Here is a 19,787-nt window from a genome sequence, read left to right as displayed (position 1 = left end):
GTACAAGATCTGAGTACTTCTACTTTGACTAAAGTACAAGATCTGAGTACTTCTAATTTTACTCAAGTAAGATCTGAGTACTTCTACTCACACATAAAATGGCAATCAAAACTAGTTGCGTATTCAACAAATATATATATATGTTTTTAAAGCACATATGTACTTTATATGTCTACAAAATACATGATGTTCAAGTATGTTCTTGAAACAAAAATAGAAGGTTTGTCCCCTTCCTTCGCTTTTCCTGGCCGCTCAGGCTTCCGTAGAGACGCTCCAAAACATGGCGACCTCCATGTGCTAACGTGAGAGGAAGCAGGAGTGTACACTGAAGCGGCGAGGAAGCAGAAACCTGTCTGTTCATTTATATAACTTTAACATCATAAACACACCTGCAACATTAGAAGAGCAGTGTCCGCGTGCAGGGAGGCGTCACAGGTAAATCTGTTTGTAAGGGTTAGCATCGTTAGCAAAGGAGCTAATAACTCGGTGAGAAGTAACATCGTTTATTTATGGGTTAACAATACAAAAAATGTGTTTTTCTTTTAGTCATAAATGTGTTCACTCCACATGTTGTTGCTGTGTTAAAAGACAAGGAGCTAAGGCTACAGATTACTCACATTAGTCTCATGTATTCACTTGGTTTACTACACTGCTGCTTGCTGTCATTCATAGTTAGTTGAGTAATTCCTCTCTAAATAATAAATATATCATGTGTTTCTTGGTTAAAAATGTAAAAGCTTTCTTTCATTGAGCCATACACGTTGTCACTCCACATGGTATTGATGTTGTTAAAATATAAGCAGCTTCATGTATTCCCTTTAGTGATTGTTGTTATTAACAGTAAATCCTCACTAAATAATCCCTCTAACTATTCTCATGTTCGTCATCTGAAGATGGCTGTTTTTTTATGCTAATACCTCCTATATTTTGACTCTTTAAGTATCAACACTGATTTAATCACAGTAGCTAAATGTATCTCTCTCTCTGTCTCTCTCTCTGTCTGTCTGTCTGTCTGTCTCTATCTGTCTGTCTGTCTGTCTGTCTGTCTGTCTCTGTCTGTCTGTCTGTCTGTCTCTCTGTATCTCTATCTGTCTGTCTGTCTGTCTGTCTGTCTGTCTGTCTGTCTCTCTATCTGTCTGTCTGTCTCTCTGTATCTCTATCTGTCTGCCTGTCTGTCTGTCTATCTGTCTGTCTGTCTCTCTATCTGTCTGTCTGTCTGTCTGCCTCTCTGTATCTCTATCTGTCTGTCTGTCTGTCTGTCTGTCTGTCTGTCTGTCTGTCTGTCTGTCTCTCTGTATCTCTATCTGTCTGTCTGTCTGTCTGTCTGTCTCTCTATCTGTCTGTCTGTCTGTCTGTCTGTCTGTCTCTCTGTCTGTCTGTCTGTCTATCTATCTATCTATCTACCTACCTACTCAGTCAAATCATTATAACATTAATACCTCACTAAATTATTTAATTCTTAAAAGGGAAAATGTTCTCTAGTAATCTGAAGATTTCTGCTTTACTTTCAATGTTTTTTCTTTAAATAATTAATCTGTCTTTATCATATTATCTAAAAATATCAACAACACTTGATATTAATGATGTCTTAAGTGTCTGTATTATAATGTATATACTTAAACCTGATCTATAAGGTTCAACGTGTAAATACTGTCAGATATATTTAACTTGTTTTGCACTTACTGCATTTAAAATGACCGTATACTAATCTAGAAGTAGCTGGTACTGCATCATTACTACGTTTACATAAGTACAATATCTAAGTTCTTGTTGCAAACTCTTAAAAACCTTTAAATGAATCTCTCTTTGTGTCCTCGTCTCTCTCAGGTGTCGCACCTTGATGCTGACGGCTCGTCTTCTCCCCTTCATCATCTCCCATCATCCTCTCTGCTCGCTCCCAGCCACACGGACGCTTCCCTGGATCTTCAGAAGCAGAGGCCTGAGCTCCATGGATCCTCTGAAACCTTCCTCTGAGGTTCCCCCTCCCACAGCGGCTGAATGTGGGGGGGCAGCAGCGGCAAAGGAGGAGGAGAAGACGCCTCCTGTTGGACTCTTACCTGGGGAGACGGTGGTGAAGGAGGGAAAGGCGGCCATATTGTTCCCCAGCGCTAACGAGGTGTTCTACAACCCGGTGCAGGAGTTCAACAGAGATCTGACGTGAGAATACACATCGGCTGCTTTGGCTTTTATTATTAAGAAATACACAACTCGACAGACATGGGTCTCCTTGGGTTTATAAAGTACAGTTGAGATATCTTTAAACTTGTAATCACTTGTCACACAAATTAGATCGTTCCCTCATTCAAACTCAACCAGTTCTGTCTGTTTTAAAGTTCACCTATCATGCTCTTTGTAGCATAGGTCTCAGAGATATACAAATATATAAAAAACATGTCTATGAAGTGTTCAGCTCCAAAACACCAAACAGATCACCCATTCTAGCCATGCCTCATATCCCTCTATTTCACTTCCTGTTTCTAAAGTGCTGATTTGGGGTATAAAGCTTTAAAAGGCAGGGGGCTGAGCTCATGCGGGACCCGGCAGCTACTGTCTAAACTAAATGCTGCCGTGATGAAACGCCATATCATGGATTATCAAGGATTCTCTCTGAAACAGTATGGAGCTCAAAGGCTTTCTCTCTTGCCGGTTATACCACAAGGTGAGTTCCTTTGTACTTCCTGCTTCTTCACACACATGCTCTCCAGTACAGGTTAGCTCTGAGTGTTAGCCATGCTAATGTAAACACCGACCATATTACGTCCAAAGCAGTCGGGCATTGTTTCACTCTACTGCTGTTTGCACTCCTGGTTAGAAGCTAAACTGCATTTTGTTGTCTGAGTACCTGTAAGCTGTGGAATAACAATAAAGTTGAATCTAATCTTGAGCAGGAACAAATGTATTTACTTAGTACATCTGACATTAACGATTAAACACATTTGTGCATTCTTCATGAATGCTAACCGAGTCAAGCAGACTCCGAGCTGTCCGACTTCAGGCAAGCTTTTTTAGACCTCCCCCGGCTGCAATCGGCTATTCTCGTCAACTACAATAAGCATGTGTAGATGTTCTTGTCTGGTCTCAAGGTTGGCAAGTATGTAGGGCTGCTCAATTAATCGTATTTTAATCGCAATTACGATAATGGCTTGCAGCGATTACGAAAACAACGTAATCAAAATAAAACAATTATTTTTTTATTATTACTTTTTTTTTTTGGGGGGTTTTCAGTTGAATTATACTTAAAGTTCAGGGTAATCAACTGTTAAAAACATACTGCTCAAAATTCTCCAATAAATTGATGTTTTCAAAGTAAATGGATAATCGTTTTTAATAATCGTGATATCAATTATTGACCCACATAATCGAGATTATGATTTTTGCCATAATCGAGCAGCCCTACAAGTATGTATGCAGTACATGCTTATATATATATATACATACATACATACATACATACATACATACATACATACATACATACATACATATACATATAAATATTAATAATAATACTACATGGGATTTTTATAGCGCTTTTCCTAATACTCAAAGACACTTGCAGATTTCTTTATTTTCCCCGAGTAATAATTGTAGTTTTTTTATTTTCTTTTTAAAATATTTGCGAATGCTTACGATTTAGTTTTGGGAAGAATTGTTTCCGTACAGCTTCAAATGTTGGGCATTGAGTGAGGAAGTGCTGCTCTGTCTCCACAGCAGTTCCTCCACACTGTTGGCATGATATCTCCTCTTTTGGCAGCCATGTTTTTTTGTACTTGCCCTCAATCATGGATGTATAATAAGAACTGGATACAGCGTGGGAGGCGGAGTCTCGTTCTTCACTATGTGAGCTGCTCATTGGCGCATGAAGGCAAAATGGCCCAACTTTTGAGAGAGCGAAACGTCACAGATTACCCAGCATGCCTAACTGTCAGAGCAGAAGAACCCGTATGTGCGCTCATAGAGCATGCGCAGTTGAGTTGCCCCTTAAGCCCCGCCCCCCGAGCTCCCACTCTCAGATGCGCGTTCATAATGCAGAGCAAAAATAACTCTCAGAATAACGTTATTAGCCCATTTTACAACTTGAGGACCTAATGTTTTTAATAAGGGCTATACAAATGTTCATACTGGGTAGTTTGGTTAAAAAAAATTATCCAACGATTTACAGACCACTCTTTCCCAATGTTAGTCAATGGGGGAAAAGTCTTTCTGGGCCCAGGGCATCACGGACTGATACGGAAGTGCGGTATCGCCGTTTGGACACAATGAATATTTTCCTCAGTCCGGCGCACTTCCTGGGGGCTTGGCCTCAATGTTCAAGTTTCAAGGCTTTCGTTGTCATAGCTACAGTGTAAATATATCAATGAAAATCTGAGGTCACAGGCTCCTCCAACAGTGCAACACAATAACACAGATACAATAATAATAAAAAGCCTGTTTCTATGGAAAGGTTGTGATGAGCACTCAGTCTGGACTTTGTCAACATTTGTCTGTGTTCAACATCAGTCACCAAGTCTTGATATATACAGTACATGCTTATATATAAGATGTATGTCTCCCCCTCCCCCTCAGATGTGCGGTGCTCACAGAATATGCCAGAGAGGTGCTCGCTCAGCGGGGGGTGAAGCTGGTGTTGCCGGGGGAGACGGAGCGGGTGGTGGTGTCTCTGTCAGAGGAGGAGGAGGCCGACGCTCAGACGGACGAGAAAAACGGAGAGGAGACCCCGATGGAGACGGCAACCGTGGGGGAGAAATGTGAGGTACAGTGGGTCGATTTCTTTATTTGATTATTATTATTATTATTATATATTATTTTATTATTATCTTTGCCCGGAAAATACCCCCATATAATTAATTATTCAGCTATTCATAATTATTATTTTACTTTTTTTTCCTATTATTTATGTTTTACTTCCTGTCTTTGCCACTAAATAAATAAAAAATAAGAAATGGTCTACAATAGTTTTAAAAATCCAGTTGTTTTAGACAAACGTGTCTGTTTAAATTAAAATGTGCCTTATGTGCCTTGCTAAAAGTACATATTAAAGGTCACCTAACATGTAGCCAATAGCACAGGTCTCAGATATATACAAATATATAAAAAACATGTTTTGCTCAAAATACCAAACAGATCACCCATTCTATCTATATCTATATCCCTCTATTTCACTTCCTGTTTCAAAAGTGCTGATTTGGGTATAAAGGTTTAAAAAAAAAAAAGAAAAAAAAAAAGTAGGGGGCGGAGCTCATGCGGGACCCGGCAGCTACTGTCTAAACTAAATGCTGCCATGATGAAACGCCATATCATGGATTATCAAGGATTCTCTCTGAAACAGTATGGAGCTCAAAGGCTTTCTCTCTTGCCGGTTATACCACAAGGTGAGTTCCTTTTTACTTCCTGCTTCTTCACACACATGCTCTCCAGTACAGGTTAGCTCTGAGTGTTAGCCATGCTAATGTAAACACCGACCATATTACGTCCAAAACAGTCGGGCATTGTTTCTGATAGCAACGTTTCTGATAGGGCCGTGGGTCCACATTTCAGATATTACGTCATATCGGACGCAAATCTGGATCAGTTCCGTTGTTCCCCCGTTTTTCTTTTTTCTTTACATCTATCTATAGACAAGTTTACGCGACAAACCACGGGTAGCGCCATAACCCTACACAAATGCACTTCATTTCCGCCGGAAGTCTTTTGCACAGCGTCTGTCGGTGTAAACCGGTGTAAACAGTCAGACGGGCACTGGTGTAAACACAGCGATTTCGATGCTAACAGTGATGCTAGCTTGGGAACACGATTCTACTTCTTTGACTGGAGATGGCGTTACTCTCCCCCACCCGAATTCAGTGCAAAACTGGGAGGATAACATGACGACGTGGCCCAGCATAACGTACAGCAAAATGTGCTCCTACTTCGTTCAATCCATGGCAATAGATGGAAAAGCAATGGACAGTCTGAAGGCATATCATAAGGCTGCGCACATTCTACTTTGCCCACATGCTCCCGAAGATTGTTGACGATTTTGTTGAGGGAAGGTTACAGTTCTGCAGTAAATATCTCAGCATTTTAAAACCAAAATAAACTGCCTTATTTAGGTCATGCCCACAGGAGCCAACAGTTGTCTGTTGTTTACATAATGCACAATTTACATGATCTCTTTATGCTGTGCAATATATCATATGTGCCTGTACTGTTTGAGTGAAAATAAAGTTTGATGTAATTTAATTTCATTATTGCACTGTTATTGCATTATTGCATTTCATATGTTCCTTAGAGTGCTACAATTTCTTTTAACACAGTTCATCATTCATATTAAGCTCATACTGTACATAAATAACACTGAATGAATTAATTGTTTAGAGGAAACTAAAGAAATGGCTTCAACAAGAAAGATCACATGTTTAATCCTAACGGGTATTACAAATTAAAATATAAAAGCAGCCCACACAATTACATCACTATGAAAATATTCATATATAATATTAAAAAATACAATGCATGCAGTATTTGTTGTGTTTATCTGTATTTAATGAACAACATGGCTGGGTGCTGGGTGCTGGTTTGTGGTCGTAGCACTCTCTATCTAACCACTCGTTCAGGTGCTTTCTCGAGTGATTGCAACCAACTACCGCACACGTAGTTCCCGAACCACTTTTCTTCATGTTGTAATTGTTATATCCTCTTTGTCTCTGCGATATCAGTGCTTTGTCGGCACAACGGAGCTAGCTAGCAAAACAAACCCAGTCCGCCAAAACGGAAGTGCATTGCATCGAAGGGAGGAGTTCAGGATGTAGAGCGGAAACGGCTCAATAACTTGTGTATCTATCCATCCCTTACAACATTTAAATGTCTCAATGTTGCCTCTGCTGCCCCCTAGTGGCCAAACAATAATCCATTCACCTTTAACACCCCTCTCTCTCTCCCTCTCTCTCTCAGCGGGGTCTCCGGGTGCTCGAGGGTCTCTCTGCGTCCGGTCTTCGCTCGGTTCGTTTCGCCCTGGAGGTCCCGGGTCTGAAGAGCGTCACGGCCAACGACTTCTCCTCCAAGGCGGCCGCGCTGATCGCCAGAAACGCCGAATATAACGGGGTCCAACACCTGCTGAGCGCCAGCTGCAGGGACGCCAGGTACCTCAGAGCTTTCAGGGAAACTCTCTGTTTCTTATTCGCCTCACTGATGTTTGACTTATGAGTTTGATTGCTTTACCTACGCTTTAGCTATTGTGCACATGACAACAAAGCCTTCCCATCTTTGCAATGACTTCCTGTCTGAGCATCTTTTCTGTCACTGGTCATTGATGTTGTCTCACATTGGCTTCTCTGCAGTATGCTGATGTACGAGATGCGAGGTAGGAAGGATCGTTATGACGTCATCGATCTGGATCCCTATGGGAGTCCTTCTGCCTTCTTAGATGCAGCCGTGCAGTCTGTTGGTGAAGGAGGTGAGGAATACAGACTTCTTACTTTAGGACTGGAGAGTACGTTTACAGTCCGTCAGTAGCTCGTCCAAAACGTCCTCTGTGGTTCATTTCATGTGTCCCCTCTTCTCCATGTCTCTTCTACATCAACATGTGTCCCCTCTTCTTCATGTCTCTTCTACATCAACATGTGTCCCCTCTTCTTCATGTCTCTTCTACATCAACATGTGTCCCCTCTTCTTCATGTCTCTTCTACATCAACATGTGTCCCCTCTTCTCCATGTCTCTTCTACATCAACATGTGTCCCCTCTTCTTCATGTCTCTTCTACATCAACATGTGTCCCCTCTTCTCCATGTCTCTTCTACATCAACATGTGTCTCCTCTTCTCCATGTCTCTTCTACATCAACATGTGTCCCCTGTTCTTCATGTCTCTTCTACATCAACATGTGTCCCCTCTTCTTCATGTCTCTTCTACATCAACATGTGTCCCCTCTTCTTCATGTCTCTTCTTCATCAACATGTGTCCCCTCTTCTTCATGTCTCTTCTACATCAACATGTGTCCCCTCTTCTTCATGTCTCTTCTACATCAACATGTGTCCCCTATTCTCCATGTCTCTTCTACATCAACATGTGTCCCCTCTTCTTCATATCTCTTCTACATCAACATGTGTCCCCTCTTCTCCATGTCTCTTCTACATCAACATGTGTCCCCTCTTCTTCATATCTCTTCTACATCAACATGTGTCCTCTCTTCTCCATGTCTCTTCTACATCAACATGTGTCCCCTCTTCTCCATGTCTCTTCTACATCAACATGTGTCCCCTCTTCTCCATGTCTCTTCTACATCAACATGTGTCCCCTCTTCTTCATATCTCTTCTACATCAACATGTGTCCTCTCTTCTCCATGTCTCTTCTACATCAACATGTGTCCCCTCTTCTCCATGTCTCTTCTACATCAACATGTGTCCCCTCTTCTCCATGTCTCTTCTACATCAACATGTGTCCCCTCTTCTCCATGTCTCTTCTACATCAACATGTGTCCCTTCTTCTTCATGTCTCTTCTAAATCAACATGTGTCCCCTCTTCTCCACGTCTCTTCTACATCAACATGTGTCCCCTCTTCTCCACGTCTCTTCTACATCAACATGTGTCCCCTCTTCTTCATGTCTCTTCTACATCAACATGTGTCCCCTCTTCTTCATGTCTCTTCTACATCAACATGTGTCCCCTCTTCTCCATGTCTCTTCTACATCAACATGTGTCCCCTCTTCTCCATGTCTCTTCTACATCAACATGTGTCCCCTCTTCTTCATGTCTCTTCTACATGTCCCCCCCCCCCTATCACCTGAATCTCCTCTTAGAGCACCATTGAGTTCTTTGTAACCAAATCTCTCTCGGAGTGGCGTGGGGAGGGGCTCCTTATTTTCATCTAAAGTAATAGAGAATCAGCACTTTGGAAACAGGGCTGAAACAGAGGGGATTATGGGTAATGCTGCAATGATCTGTTTGGTGTTTCAGCCAATCAGAGACAGGCTCTGGATATATCTGAGACCTGTGATATATTGATGAAAAACGGTATGATAGGAGACCTTTTTAAAGTCAGTCTCAGTGAGTGTTTTGTTTTCCTCTCAGTTGTGTTTCTGCTGACTCACTGTCTCTTCTCTCTCTCTCTCTCTCTCTCTCTCTCTCTCTCTCTCTCTCTCTCAGGCCTGCTGTGTGTAACGTGCACTGACATGGCGGTGATGGCAGGAAACAACACAGAGACGTGCTACAGCAAATACGGCTCTGTGTCCATCAAAGCCAAATACTGCCATGAGATGGTGAACACACACACACACACACACTCACACTCACACTCACACTCACACACATACATATTTTACTTGCGTGTATGCGCTTTGAGCACAGGGAAAAGCGCTTTATAAATGTAATTTATTATTATATATACGTACACACACAGACATACGCATGCACATTACACTCAAACACACACATGTAAGCACACAGTACACACACACACAACAATAACCACACATACACAGTTCATGCATAGACATGTCCCCTTATTTGCATTTGTGTGTGTGTGTGTAGTATGGGTGACTCCTCCACACTGATGACATGCTGCTGGCATCATTAAAGTGAACTCAGAGGTGAAGCTGTCTCCTGCAGCTCTCGGCAGCATGCAGAGCAGAATGATGCAACACTCTTTAGATTTAGAGCAACTGAAGTTTTATTTTTCTGAACTCCGTGGAGTCACATGGTGTTTATGTTACAGTTTGCACAATCACTATGAGTTTGAATCTCTACAGTCATCCACACAACCATAGCTCAAACAAACAAGGAGTGTTTTCTGTTTACAGAGAGAAGGGAGTCTGTCTCTGGGAAATACATTGACGTCCTCTTCACGTCTCTGCGTCCTCTTCATGTCTCTTCATTCTCTTCATGTCTCTGCGTCCTCTTCACGTCCTCTTCATGTCCTCTTCACGTCCTCTTTGCGTCTCTGCGTCCTCTTCATGTCTGCGTCCTCTTCATGTCTCTGCGTCCTCTTCATGTCTCCTGTCCTCTTCATGTCTCCCGTCGTCTTCATGTCTCCCGTCCTCTTCACGTCTCTGCGTCCTCTTCACGTCTCTGCGTCCTCTTCACGTCTCTGCGTCCTCTTCACGTCCCTGCGTCCTCTTCACGTCTCTGCATCCTCTTCATGTCCCTGCGTCCTCTTCATGTCTCTGCGTCCTCTTCATGTCCCTGCGTCCTCTTCATGTCTCCTGCGTCCTCTTCATGTCTCCTGTCCTCTTCATGTCCCTGCGTCCTCTTCATGTCCCTGCGTCCTCTTCATGTCCCTGCGTCCTCTTCATGTCTCCTGTCCTCTTCATGTCTCTGCGTCCTCTTCATTTCCCTGCGCCCTCTTCACGTCCCTGCGCCCTCTTCATGTCTCTGCGTCCTCTTCATGTCTCTGCGTCCTCTTCATGTCTCTGCGTCCTCTTCATGTCCCTGCGTCCTCTTCATGTCTCCTGTCCTCTTCATGTCCTTGCGTCCTCTTCATGTCCCTGCGCCTTCTTCACGTCCCTGCATCCTCTTCATGTCCCAGCGTCCTCTTCATGTCCCTGCATCCTCTTCATGTCTCTGCGTCCTCTTCATGTCCCTGCGTCCTCTTCATGTCCCTGCGTCCTCTTCATGTCTCCTGTCCTCTTCATATCCTTGCGTCCTCTTCATGTCCCTGCGTCCTTTTCATGTCTCCTGTCCTCTTCATGTCCCTGCGTCCTCTTTAATCATGAATTCAAAGTGTGTTTGTCTCGTTGTCCCCTCAGTCTCCCGTCCTCTTCATGTCTCCTGTCCTCTTCATGTCTCCTGTCCTCTTCATGTCTCCTGTCCTCTTGATGTCCCTGCGCCCTCTTCACGTCCCTGCGCCCTCTTCACGTCCCTGCGTCCTCTTCATGTCTCTGCGTCCTCTTCATGTCCTTGCGTCCTCTTCATGTCTCCAGTCCTCTTCATGTCCTTGCGTCCTCTTCACGTCCCTGCCTCCTCTTCATGTCCCTGCGTCCTCTTCATGTCCCTGCGTCCTCTTCATGTCTCTGCGTCCTCTTCATGTCTCTGCGTCCTCTTCATGTCTCCTGTCCTCTTCATGTCTCCTGTCCTCTTCATGTCTCCTGTCCTCTTGATGTCCCTGCGCCCTCTTCATGTCCCTGCGTCCTCTTCATGTCTCCTGTCCTCTTCATGTCCTTGCGTCCTCTTCATGTCCCTGCGCCCTCTTCACGTCCCTGCATCCTCTTCATGTCCCAGCGTCCTCTTCATGTCCCTGCATCCTCTTCATGTCTCTGCATCCTCTTCATGTCCCTGCATCCTCTTCATGTCCCAGCGTCCTCTTCATGTCTCTGCGTCCTCTTCGCGTCTCTGCGTTCTCTTCATGTCTCTGCTTCCTCTTCATGTCCCTGCGTCCTCTTCATGTCCCTGCGTCCTCTTCATGTCCCTGCGTCCTCTTCATGTCTCTGCGTCCTCTTCATGTCCCTGCGTCCTCTTCATGTCTCTGCGTCCTCTTCATGTCTCTGCGTCCTCTTCATGTCTCTGCGTCCTTTTCATGTCTCCTGTCCTCATCATGTCTCCTGTCCTCTTCATGTCTCTGCGTCCTCTTCATGTCCCTGCGTCCTCTTTAATCATGAATTCAAAGTGTGTTTGTCTCGTTGACCCCTCTTCATGTCTCCCGTCCTCTTCATGTCCCTGCGTCCTCTTCATGTCTCCTGTCCTCTTCATGTCTCCTGTCCTCTTCATGTCTCTGCGTCCTCTTCATGTCTCTGCGTCCTCTTCATGTCTCTGCGTCCTCTTCATGTCCCTGCGTCCTCTTTAATCATGAATTCAAAGTGTGTTTGTCTCGTTGTCCCCTCAGGCTCCCGTCCTCTTCCTGTCTCCCGTCCTCTTCATGTCCCTGCGTCCTCTTCATGTCCATGCGTCCTCTTCATGTCTCCTGTCCTCTTCATGTCTCTGCGTCCTCTTCATGTCCCTGCGTCCTCTTCATGCCCCTGCGTCCTCTTCATGCCCCTGCGTCCTCTTCATGTCCCTGCGTCCTCTTTAATCATGACTGTGTGTTTGTCTCGTTGTCCCCTCAGGCTCTGCGTATCATCCTCCACAGTGTGGACCAGAGGGCCGGGGTCTACCAGAGGTACATCCAGCCTCTGCTCTGCGTCAGCGTGGACTTCTACATCAGGGTGTTCCTACGAGTGTTCACCGGACAGGTCACGGTGAAGAACTCTGTCAGGTAGACACACACACACACACACGCACGCACGCACGCACACACGCACGCAGTCACACGCATGCACGCTCACACGCACGCAGTCACACGCACACACGCACACACGCACGCAGTCACACGCATGCACGCTCACACGCACGCAGTCACACGCACGCAGTCACACGCACGCAGTCACACGCACGCAGTCACACGCACGCAGTCACACGCACGCACGCACACACAGACAGTCACATGCACACAGTCACACGCACACACACAGTCACATGCACACACATGCACACACGCGCAGTCACACACTGTCACATGCACGCACGCACGCGCAGTCACATGCACACGCACACAGTCACACGCACGCACACGCAGTCACATGCACAGTCACACGCGCACACACACATACATACACACATACATACACATACACATACACACACATACACACACACACACACACACACACACACACACACACACACACACACACACACACACACACACACACACACACACACACACACACACACACACACACACACACACACACACACACACTAACTGTACTCTCCCCTAACATTGACAATATGATGAATGACCCTGAAGCTGGACCAATGCAACAATAATAATGGCGGCAGCAGAAGGAATAGAAATATGGGAAGGTATACAAATGTAAAGTTGACTTATGTGAATTGTAAGGAGAGTTAGAAAAGCCAAATGAATACATTTTACAAACGGGATGTGCTTGTTGCAGCCACATTCCTGAGTTTCTCTTGTCGCCGCCACTTAAAACGTACATGTTCCGTGTCTCACGCGCTATCTGTCATGACTTTGTTTTGCTCAAGGTTTCAATGACTTGCCTTAATTTGATGCGGCCTGTGTAGTTAAACTAAATTGAATAGAACAGCCTACACACACGGTCAACAACAGAAATCAGTGTCAAAACAAAGGAGGCATAACTCTAGCACACTGACCTCGTTTCTGTTGGAAAGTAAAAAGTAAACGGTTAAGAACTGTGTAAACCTGTGTGTCTTCATTGGCTGGCACCCTGGGAATTGTAGTCTTTTACAATCCATGGTCCACAGATGTCGCCACTATATATCAATATTATTCAACCTTAAACAAAAAAAGAGTCTCTCTGACATACCTGTACCCTATTCAAACAGCTGGTCAAACACTCGTATGTGTACATCTACTAGCATACATGCTCACATTGAAATGATTAGCTGAAGTCAGCAGTTAAACACAGTCTAACACTCGTCTCCTTCTCCTTCTCAGTAAACAGGCTCTGGTGTATAACTGTGTGGGCTGCGGCTCCTTCCACCTGCAGAGGATGGGCCGGAGGACCACCAACGGGAAACAGTAAGAAGACCCCTCACACTGTAGCAACGACAATCTGATGTTTCCCATGAGTCTGGTAGTTGTTCCTGCTGCCTGTGTGTAGTTAATCTGACTCTGCTCTGATTTCAGTATGAAGTATTCTTCAGCCACCGGACCCCCAGTGGGACCACACTGTGACATCTGTGGGCAGAGACATCAGGTAACACACACACATGCATACGCACTGATATATTCAGCTAAATAGACCAGGGGGGTATACTACGAAGTAGGATTTTCGTTTAGCAAGATAACTTCTGGGACTTCCGGTACTACGAAGCTGGTTCACTTTTTAGCGGGCTAGATCTCCATGGTGACTTATCCTGGAACCTAGTCTGTGCTCTGAAGCAGGATAGGTTACAGGATAAGAGATCAACACAGTGTGTGCGGAGGAAATACAGTTTAAACTGCCGTTGCAGGAAAGACGGCCGGCCAAAATCACCGACTGTGTGAACGTGAAAATGAATAGAATATCACCTCCCATCTTCAGAGCAATCGGACTATTATAACTATTATTATACTATTATGTTAAGAAAGCTTAATTAAATATCTGCCACAACATAAGTAACCGGATCAAAGTAACATTACGTAGCCTACAGTCCGCAGCACTGTGAGTGCAGACGTGGATGTGTCCCATTATCATTCATATCATATCACATCATAATCTATCATATATCTCCTTATCTGAGTCAGCTGAGCCGTATCTGGCCGTGCAACACTCACAGTGTCACATACTGTATGCAGAAGTATTATCTGAAGCAACACATTAAGTTGAGGAAACACTCGAGACAAATGTAATGAAAGTCAGATGGTGTCTTAGACGGGGCAGTGATATCATAAACCTGTTCATGTACGCATTCAAACACTTGTTCTGTTACCAGCTGTATTCACCTTGCAGGTGCAGCTATGTGGCTTTTATCCTGGATACAGTGTTTAAGTCATGGATGTTTAAAGTTTAACTTCTTCATATGTCTAATATTATAGTTGACTTTTCATTCAGGAAGTATGACGCTGTGCTGTCAGTACGCTTCTCCATGTTTGTGATTGGTCGAATGCTCCAGATACCACCCCTTTCATGTGAACGCGCACCTAACTAGATAGGACACGGCTGGCTTGAGCGAACGAGTTGATAGCCAGCGTTGTCGGACAGTTTAGCGAGAGCGGCTTTGTTTCGGATTAAGTCAACCGGCTAACTCAAAACATATCCAGGATAGGTCGAACTAGATTCGTAGTATACCCCCCGTGGAACAGGAAGTGCTCAGACGCCGAGTCATTTCTTGGCTTTAGGACTCATTCCTGCACCACTATATTCCCAGAGTTGACCCCTGATGTGTATAAAAGACACAAACTGACCCTCTGACTCCTGTGTGTGTCCTCCTGCAGCTCGGGGGTCCCATCTGGGCCGAGCCAATCCACGACCTGGATTTCGTCCAGAAGGTTCTGTCCGCTGTATCGACAAACCCGTCCAGATTTGGGACGGCCAAGCGGATCGAGGGGATGCTCAGCATGGTGACCGAGGTATGTTGGGAAAATACTGAATGTCCTCTTCCAACATGAGAGTCACATGATAACAAAGGTATCAACTGTAGCTGTGAACACTACAGGATGTGTGATTAACTAGAAGAGCATCAGGACTGTTTGAGGCATATGATAGCTATGTGATTAACATGATGATTCAGCCTCTATGGAGAGAGACATATGACAAGCATGATCATTTCTGACGTGGAGCTAATCTGAAGTAAACATTGAATACTGCTTTCTATTCCTCCATCTTGGGACTGTGAAAAAGTCAGAATTTTGTGAAAAAGTCAGAATTTTGTGAAAAAGTCAGAATTTTGAGATTTTTGAGAAAAAGTCGGAATTTTGAGAAAAAAGTCAGAATGTTTAGATTTTGGGAAAAGGTCAACATTTTTTGTTTTTTGAGAAAAATTCATTCATTTTTGAGAATTTGGTTAATGAGTCAGAATTTTGCGAATAATTCAGAATTTTTTGAAACAGTCAGAATTTTGAGATTTTTGAGAAAAAGTCGGAATTTTGAGAAAAAAGTCAGAATGTTTAGATTTTTGAGAAAAAGTAATGACATTTTTTTAGAAAAGTCAGAATCTTTAGAAACACACAGATTTTTGTGATTTTGAGAAAAAGTCAGCATTTTGAGAAAAAGTCAGAATTTGAGATTTTGTGAAAAAGTAAACATTTTTTGATTTTTGAGAAATTCAGATTTTTTTGAATTTTGTGAATAAGTCAGAATTTTTGAAACAGTCAGAATTGTGAGATTTTTGAGAAAAAGTTAGAATTTTGATGAAAATGTCCACGTTTTTAGATTTTGAGAAAGTCCGAATTTTTGAGAAAAATACCAACAAATTCTTCTTTTTTTGTTTTTGACTACTTCCATTCTTGAGAGGATAATCAGTACATGGATCAGAGATTGAAGCTCAAGCCACGGACCAGGGATTAAAGTATTCAGAAAAAGTCAGAATTTAAAAAAAAAGTCAGGACTTTGAGATTTTGAGAACAAAGTCAGAATTATGTTTTTTTTTTTAAGATGGCATTTTGAGAGAAAGTCTGAATTTTGGGGGAAGACAGAATTTTGAGATTTTCAGAAAAAGTCTGAATTTTGCGAAAAAGTCAGTTTTTTAGATTTTTGAGAAAAACTAATACATTTTTAAAAAAAAGTCAGAATCTTTAGAAACACACAGAATTTTGTGATTTTGAGAAAAAGTCAGAATATTTTAGATTTTTGAGAAAAAGTAATGACATTTTTTGGATGAGTCAGAAATCTTTAGAAACACACAGAATTTTTGAGATTTTGAGGTTGAGAAAAAAAAAAGCCAAATCCTCTCTTTTTGTTTTGACTACTTCCATTCTTGAGAGGATCAGAAATACATGGATCCTGAGATTGAAGTTCAAGCCGGGGACGAGAGATATATCTTTTTTAACAGTACTCATTCCCCTTTCTATCCACTCTCTCTCTCTGTGTCAGGTGACTTAGCATGGTGTGAAATGCACATTGTATGTTCTGCAGACATGATGTGAACACTTCCGGTGGTTCCTGTGTTTCAGGAGCTGGAAGATGTTCCTCTGTATTACACTGTGGACAGTCTGAGCAGCACGATACACTGCAACACCCCCCCCCTGCTGCAGTTCAGGTAGAAACACACACTGTTGTTACGAGACGTGATACAGAGACGTGTTTGTGTTGGCCCGTACGGAAGTAAGCATCTCGGGGCCTCCATCGACGAAAAGCAATGGAGTTTTCCTCAAATGTTGGAATATTGCAAACGTTCCCGCTCTGAATCCTGTCTCTCTCTCTCTCTGCAGGTCGGCTCTCCTTCACGCCGGTCACAGAGTTTCTCTCTCTCACGCCTGTAAGAACGGCATCAAGACGTCAGCGCCTCCTGCTGACATCTGGGACATCATGCGCTGCTGGGTAATAATATAACTATCAGTCGACTCTATAGAGAGCTCAGCCTCCTGGTGGTGCTGGACCTCAGGCTGCGTAACTGTTATTACCAAGTCTTGTATTTGCTGCAGTCAGAAGCTCGGGGGTTGTTGGTACTCACGGGAATGGGGTCTCCTGAATGCATCATTTAGACCAACTCTTCTCTGATTGGTTGTTGCCACAGGAGAAGTCCAATCCAGTGAAGAGAAAGAAGCTATCAGAGACAAGCCCCGCCTTCAAGATCCTCTCCACGGAGCCCAGGTGAGAGACACACGCATGAGAGGACACACACACCTGAGAGACACACACACCTGAGAGGACACACACACCTGAGAGGACACACACCTGAGAGACCACACACCTGAGAGACAAATACCTGAGACCACACACCTGAGAGACCACACACCTGAGGGACACACACCTGAGGGACACACACCTGAGAGACCACACACCTGAGAGGACACACACCTGAGGGACACACACCTGAGAGACCACACACCTGAGAGACCACACACCTGAGGGACACACACCTGAGGGACACACACCTGAGGGACGCACACACACCTGAGAGACCACACACCTGAGAGGACACACACCTGACAGACACACACATGAGAGACACACACGAGAGACCACACACCTGAGAGACCACACACCTGAGGGACACACACTTGAGAGGACACACACCTGAGGGACACACACCTGAGAGGACACACACCTGAGAGACCACACACCTGAGAGACCACACACACCTGAGAGACCACACACCTGAGAGACCACACACCTGAGGGACACACACACACCTGAGAGACCACACACCTGAGAGGACACACACCTGAGAGACCACACACCTGAGAGGACACACAGTTATCAGGAGTTTGATAAGAAGGAATTGCAGAGACTCACCTGTTTCACCATTCCCACTGAGTGTGTGTGTGTGTGTGTGTGTGTGTGTGTGTGTGTGTGTGTGTGTGTGTGTGTGTGTGTGTGTGTGTGTGTGTGTGTGTGTGTGTGTGTGTGTGTGTGTGTGTGTGTGTGTGTGTGTGTGTGTGTGTGTGTGTGTGTGTGTGTGTGTGTGTGTGTGTGTGTGTGTGTGTGTGTGTGTGTGTGTGTGTGTGTGTGTGTGTGTGTACAGCTCAGAGGCCTGCTTCACGGTGAGGGAGGACGCCAACCCTCAGTCCCGTAAACGCCACCTGACCCGCTTCCAGGAGAACCCGCAGGCCTTCTGGGGGCCCAAAGCAAGAGCTAAATCTGGGTAACAAAAGACACACACACACACACACACACACACACACACACACACACACACACACACACACACACACACACACACACACACACAGGTTTGAGGGTGGTCCAAATAGATCTGTATAGCTAACTAATAGATTGACAGAAAAGAATGCCCCAATATTTTTGATAGTTGATCAATCATAAGCTTAATTCAAATAAAATGAAATGTTAATGTATATTTATGGCTTTTTAAATACTTGTTAACACATTTTATTAGTCACTTTAACTGATGCTAACAGTTATCTCGGTGAATAAAACCATTAAAACCATTGTTTTTCATTTTTCAAAGCTCGCTTCTACATCTCCTTCTTACCTTGTTCTCTTCCCTCCTTCCCTCCCTCTCTAACCTCTCCTCCTCCTCCTCTCTCCCCCAGCGGTGGTTTAGCCACCAGTCTGAATGACAAGAGGAAGAGGTGCCAGAACAAGAGGAAAAACCAGATCACAGATGTTGGAGACTTCAAAAACTTCCACTGCAAGAAGTTCAAAGTGGTCGGTTCACCTTTCTTTCTGCTGAGTGATATCTCCATGTCCTCTCTGTAGGAGGGTCTCTTCTCTGTAGGAGGGTCTCTTCTCTAACTCCTGCTGAACTTTAGGACCCTCCTGGTGTAACACAGGTTCTTTATTTGTTTCTTATTCTTCCTATAAAAGTGCCGCTTGACTCTTTTCCTAGAGCAGAGGAGGGGAACACACAAACACCGTCATGCGTTAAGGATTTATTCACAAGTCCTCGCTGATTCTAGGAAGAAAGAGAAACGAAGCTACCTGCTCTACCCTTTTAGGATCTAGCTTTGGGTTGAATCCACTCACAAGCCGTTCCACCTTTCAGCAATCAGAGAAAGATTTGTTAGAAGTTGCATTAACTTAAAAATAGAGAATCAGGGCTGAAACAGAGGGGATTATGGGTAATGCTGCAAGGATCTGTTTGGTGTTTCAGCCAATCAGAGACAGGCTCTAGATATATCTGAGACCTGTGATATATTGATGAAAACAGTATAATAGGATACCTTTAAGTGATAATTCTAAAGTCAGTTTGGCCCGTCGCCGCTCATTTCCTGCCAAAACCTACTTTTTAGCGTTTCTCCGTTTTCTAATTTGTGATTTTGTTTTCCAGGGAAAGTGCACAAACGGAGAGAAGTGCTGCTACTCCCACAACCTGGAGCCGACGAAAGAAGACAAAATGGAATAACTCTTATCTACATTTTTCTTTTTTATTTAAAGTTTTTTTATTTCTGGAAAGTCCCCGAGCAGCTGGATGACGAGATGCGTTTGGATATGCACAACAACCATAAAACTGTCAACATGCAGAACACGCGCAGTTCAGTCTGACAGCAGAGCTTTTTATTCTTAGTTTTGGGATCTTATTTGACAGTCCAATAAAGTCCTCATGCTGACTTTAAATCTGCTTTTGTGGTTGTTTTTGGTAGTTTCCACAGGTGCATTGTGGGAGTGTTCCCTCGCTGCAGCACGGTGTATTTAACCGGCTTATTCATAGTTAATTTGAACGTGTCCAAATTCGTCAAAGCCCTCCTT

The 19,787-nt window shown here is 44.0% G+C and overlaps 1 protein-coding gene across 2 annotated transcripts; it reads left to right on the top strand.

Moving 5' to 3' along the window:
- The first annotated feature begins 243 nt into the window (after window positions 1-243).
- trmt1 (tRNA methyltransferase 1) lies at window positions 244-19,655 on the top strand. 2 transcript variants are annotated; one of them, XM_079693908.1, is made up of 16 exons: window positions 244-435; window positions 1,828-2,157; window positions 4,567-4,753; window positions 6,934-7,121; window positions 7,320-7,435; window positions 9,124-9,236; window positions 12,015-12,163; window positions 13,430-13,513; window positions 13,622-13,691; window positions 14,912-15,046; window positions 16,589-16,674; window positions 16,847-16,955; window positions 17,152-17,228; window positions 18,103-18,222; window positions 18,632-18,746; window positions 19,369-19,655. In XM_079693908.1, exons 2-16 carry the CDS (start codon window positions 1,841-1,843, stop codon window positions 19,441-19,443), a joined length of 1,941 nt encoding a protein of 646 aa, XP_079550034.1. In that variant the 5' UTR covers window positions 244-435; window positions 1,828-1,840; the 3' UTR covers window positions 19,444-19,655. The 2 variants fall into 2 exon arrangements, with proteins under 2 accessions (XP_079550034.1, XP_079550035.1); XM_079693909.1 differs by having other exon boundaries at window positions 244-486.
- Window positions 19,656-19,787: the final 132 nt, after the last annotated feature.

The sequence above is a fragment of the Notothenia rossii genome (genome assembly GCF_949606895.1).
Source record: "Notothenia rossii genome assembly, chromosome: 1".
In the NCBI taxonomy this organism is placed as follows: domain Eukaryota; kingdom Metazoa; phylum Chordata; class Actinopteri; order Perciformes; family Nototheniidae; genus Notothenia; species Notothenia rossii.
This window is presented reverse-complemented; position numbering and strand designations above follow the sequence as displayed.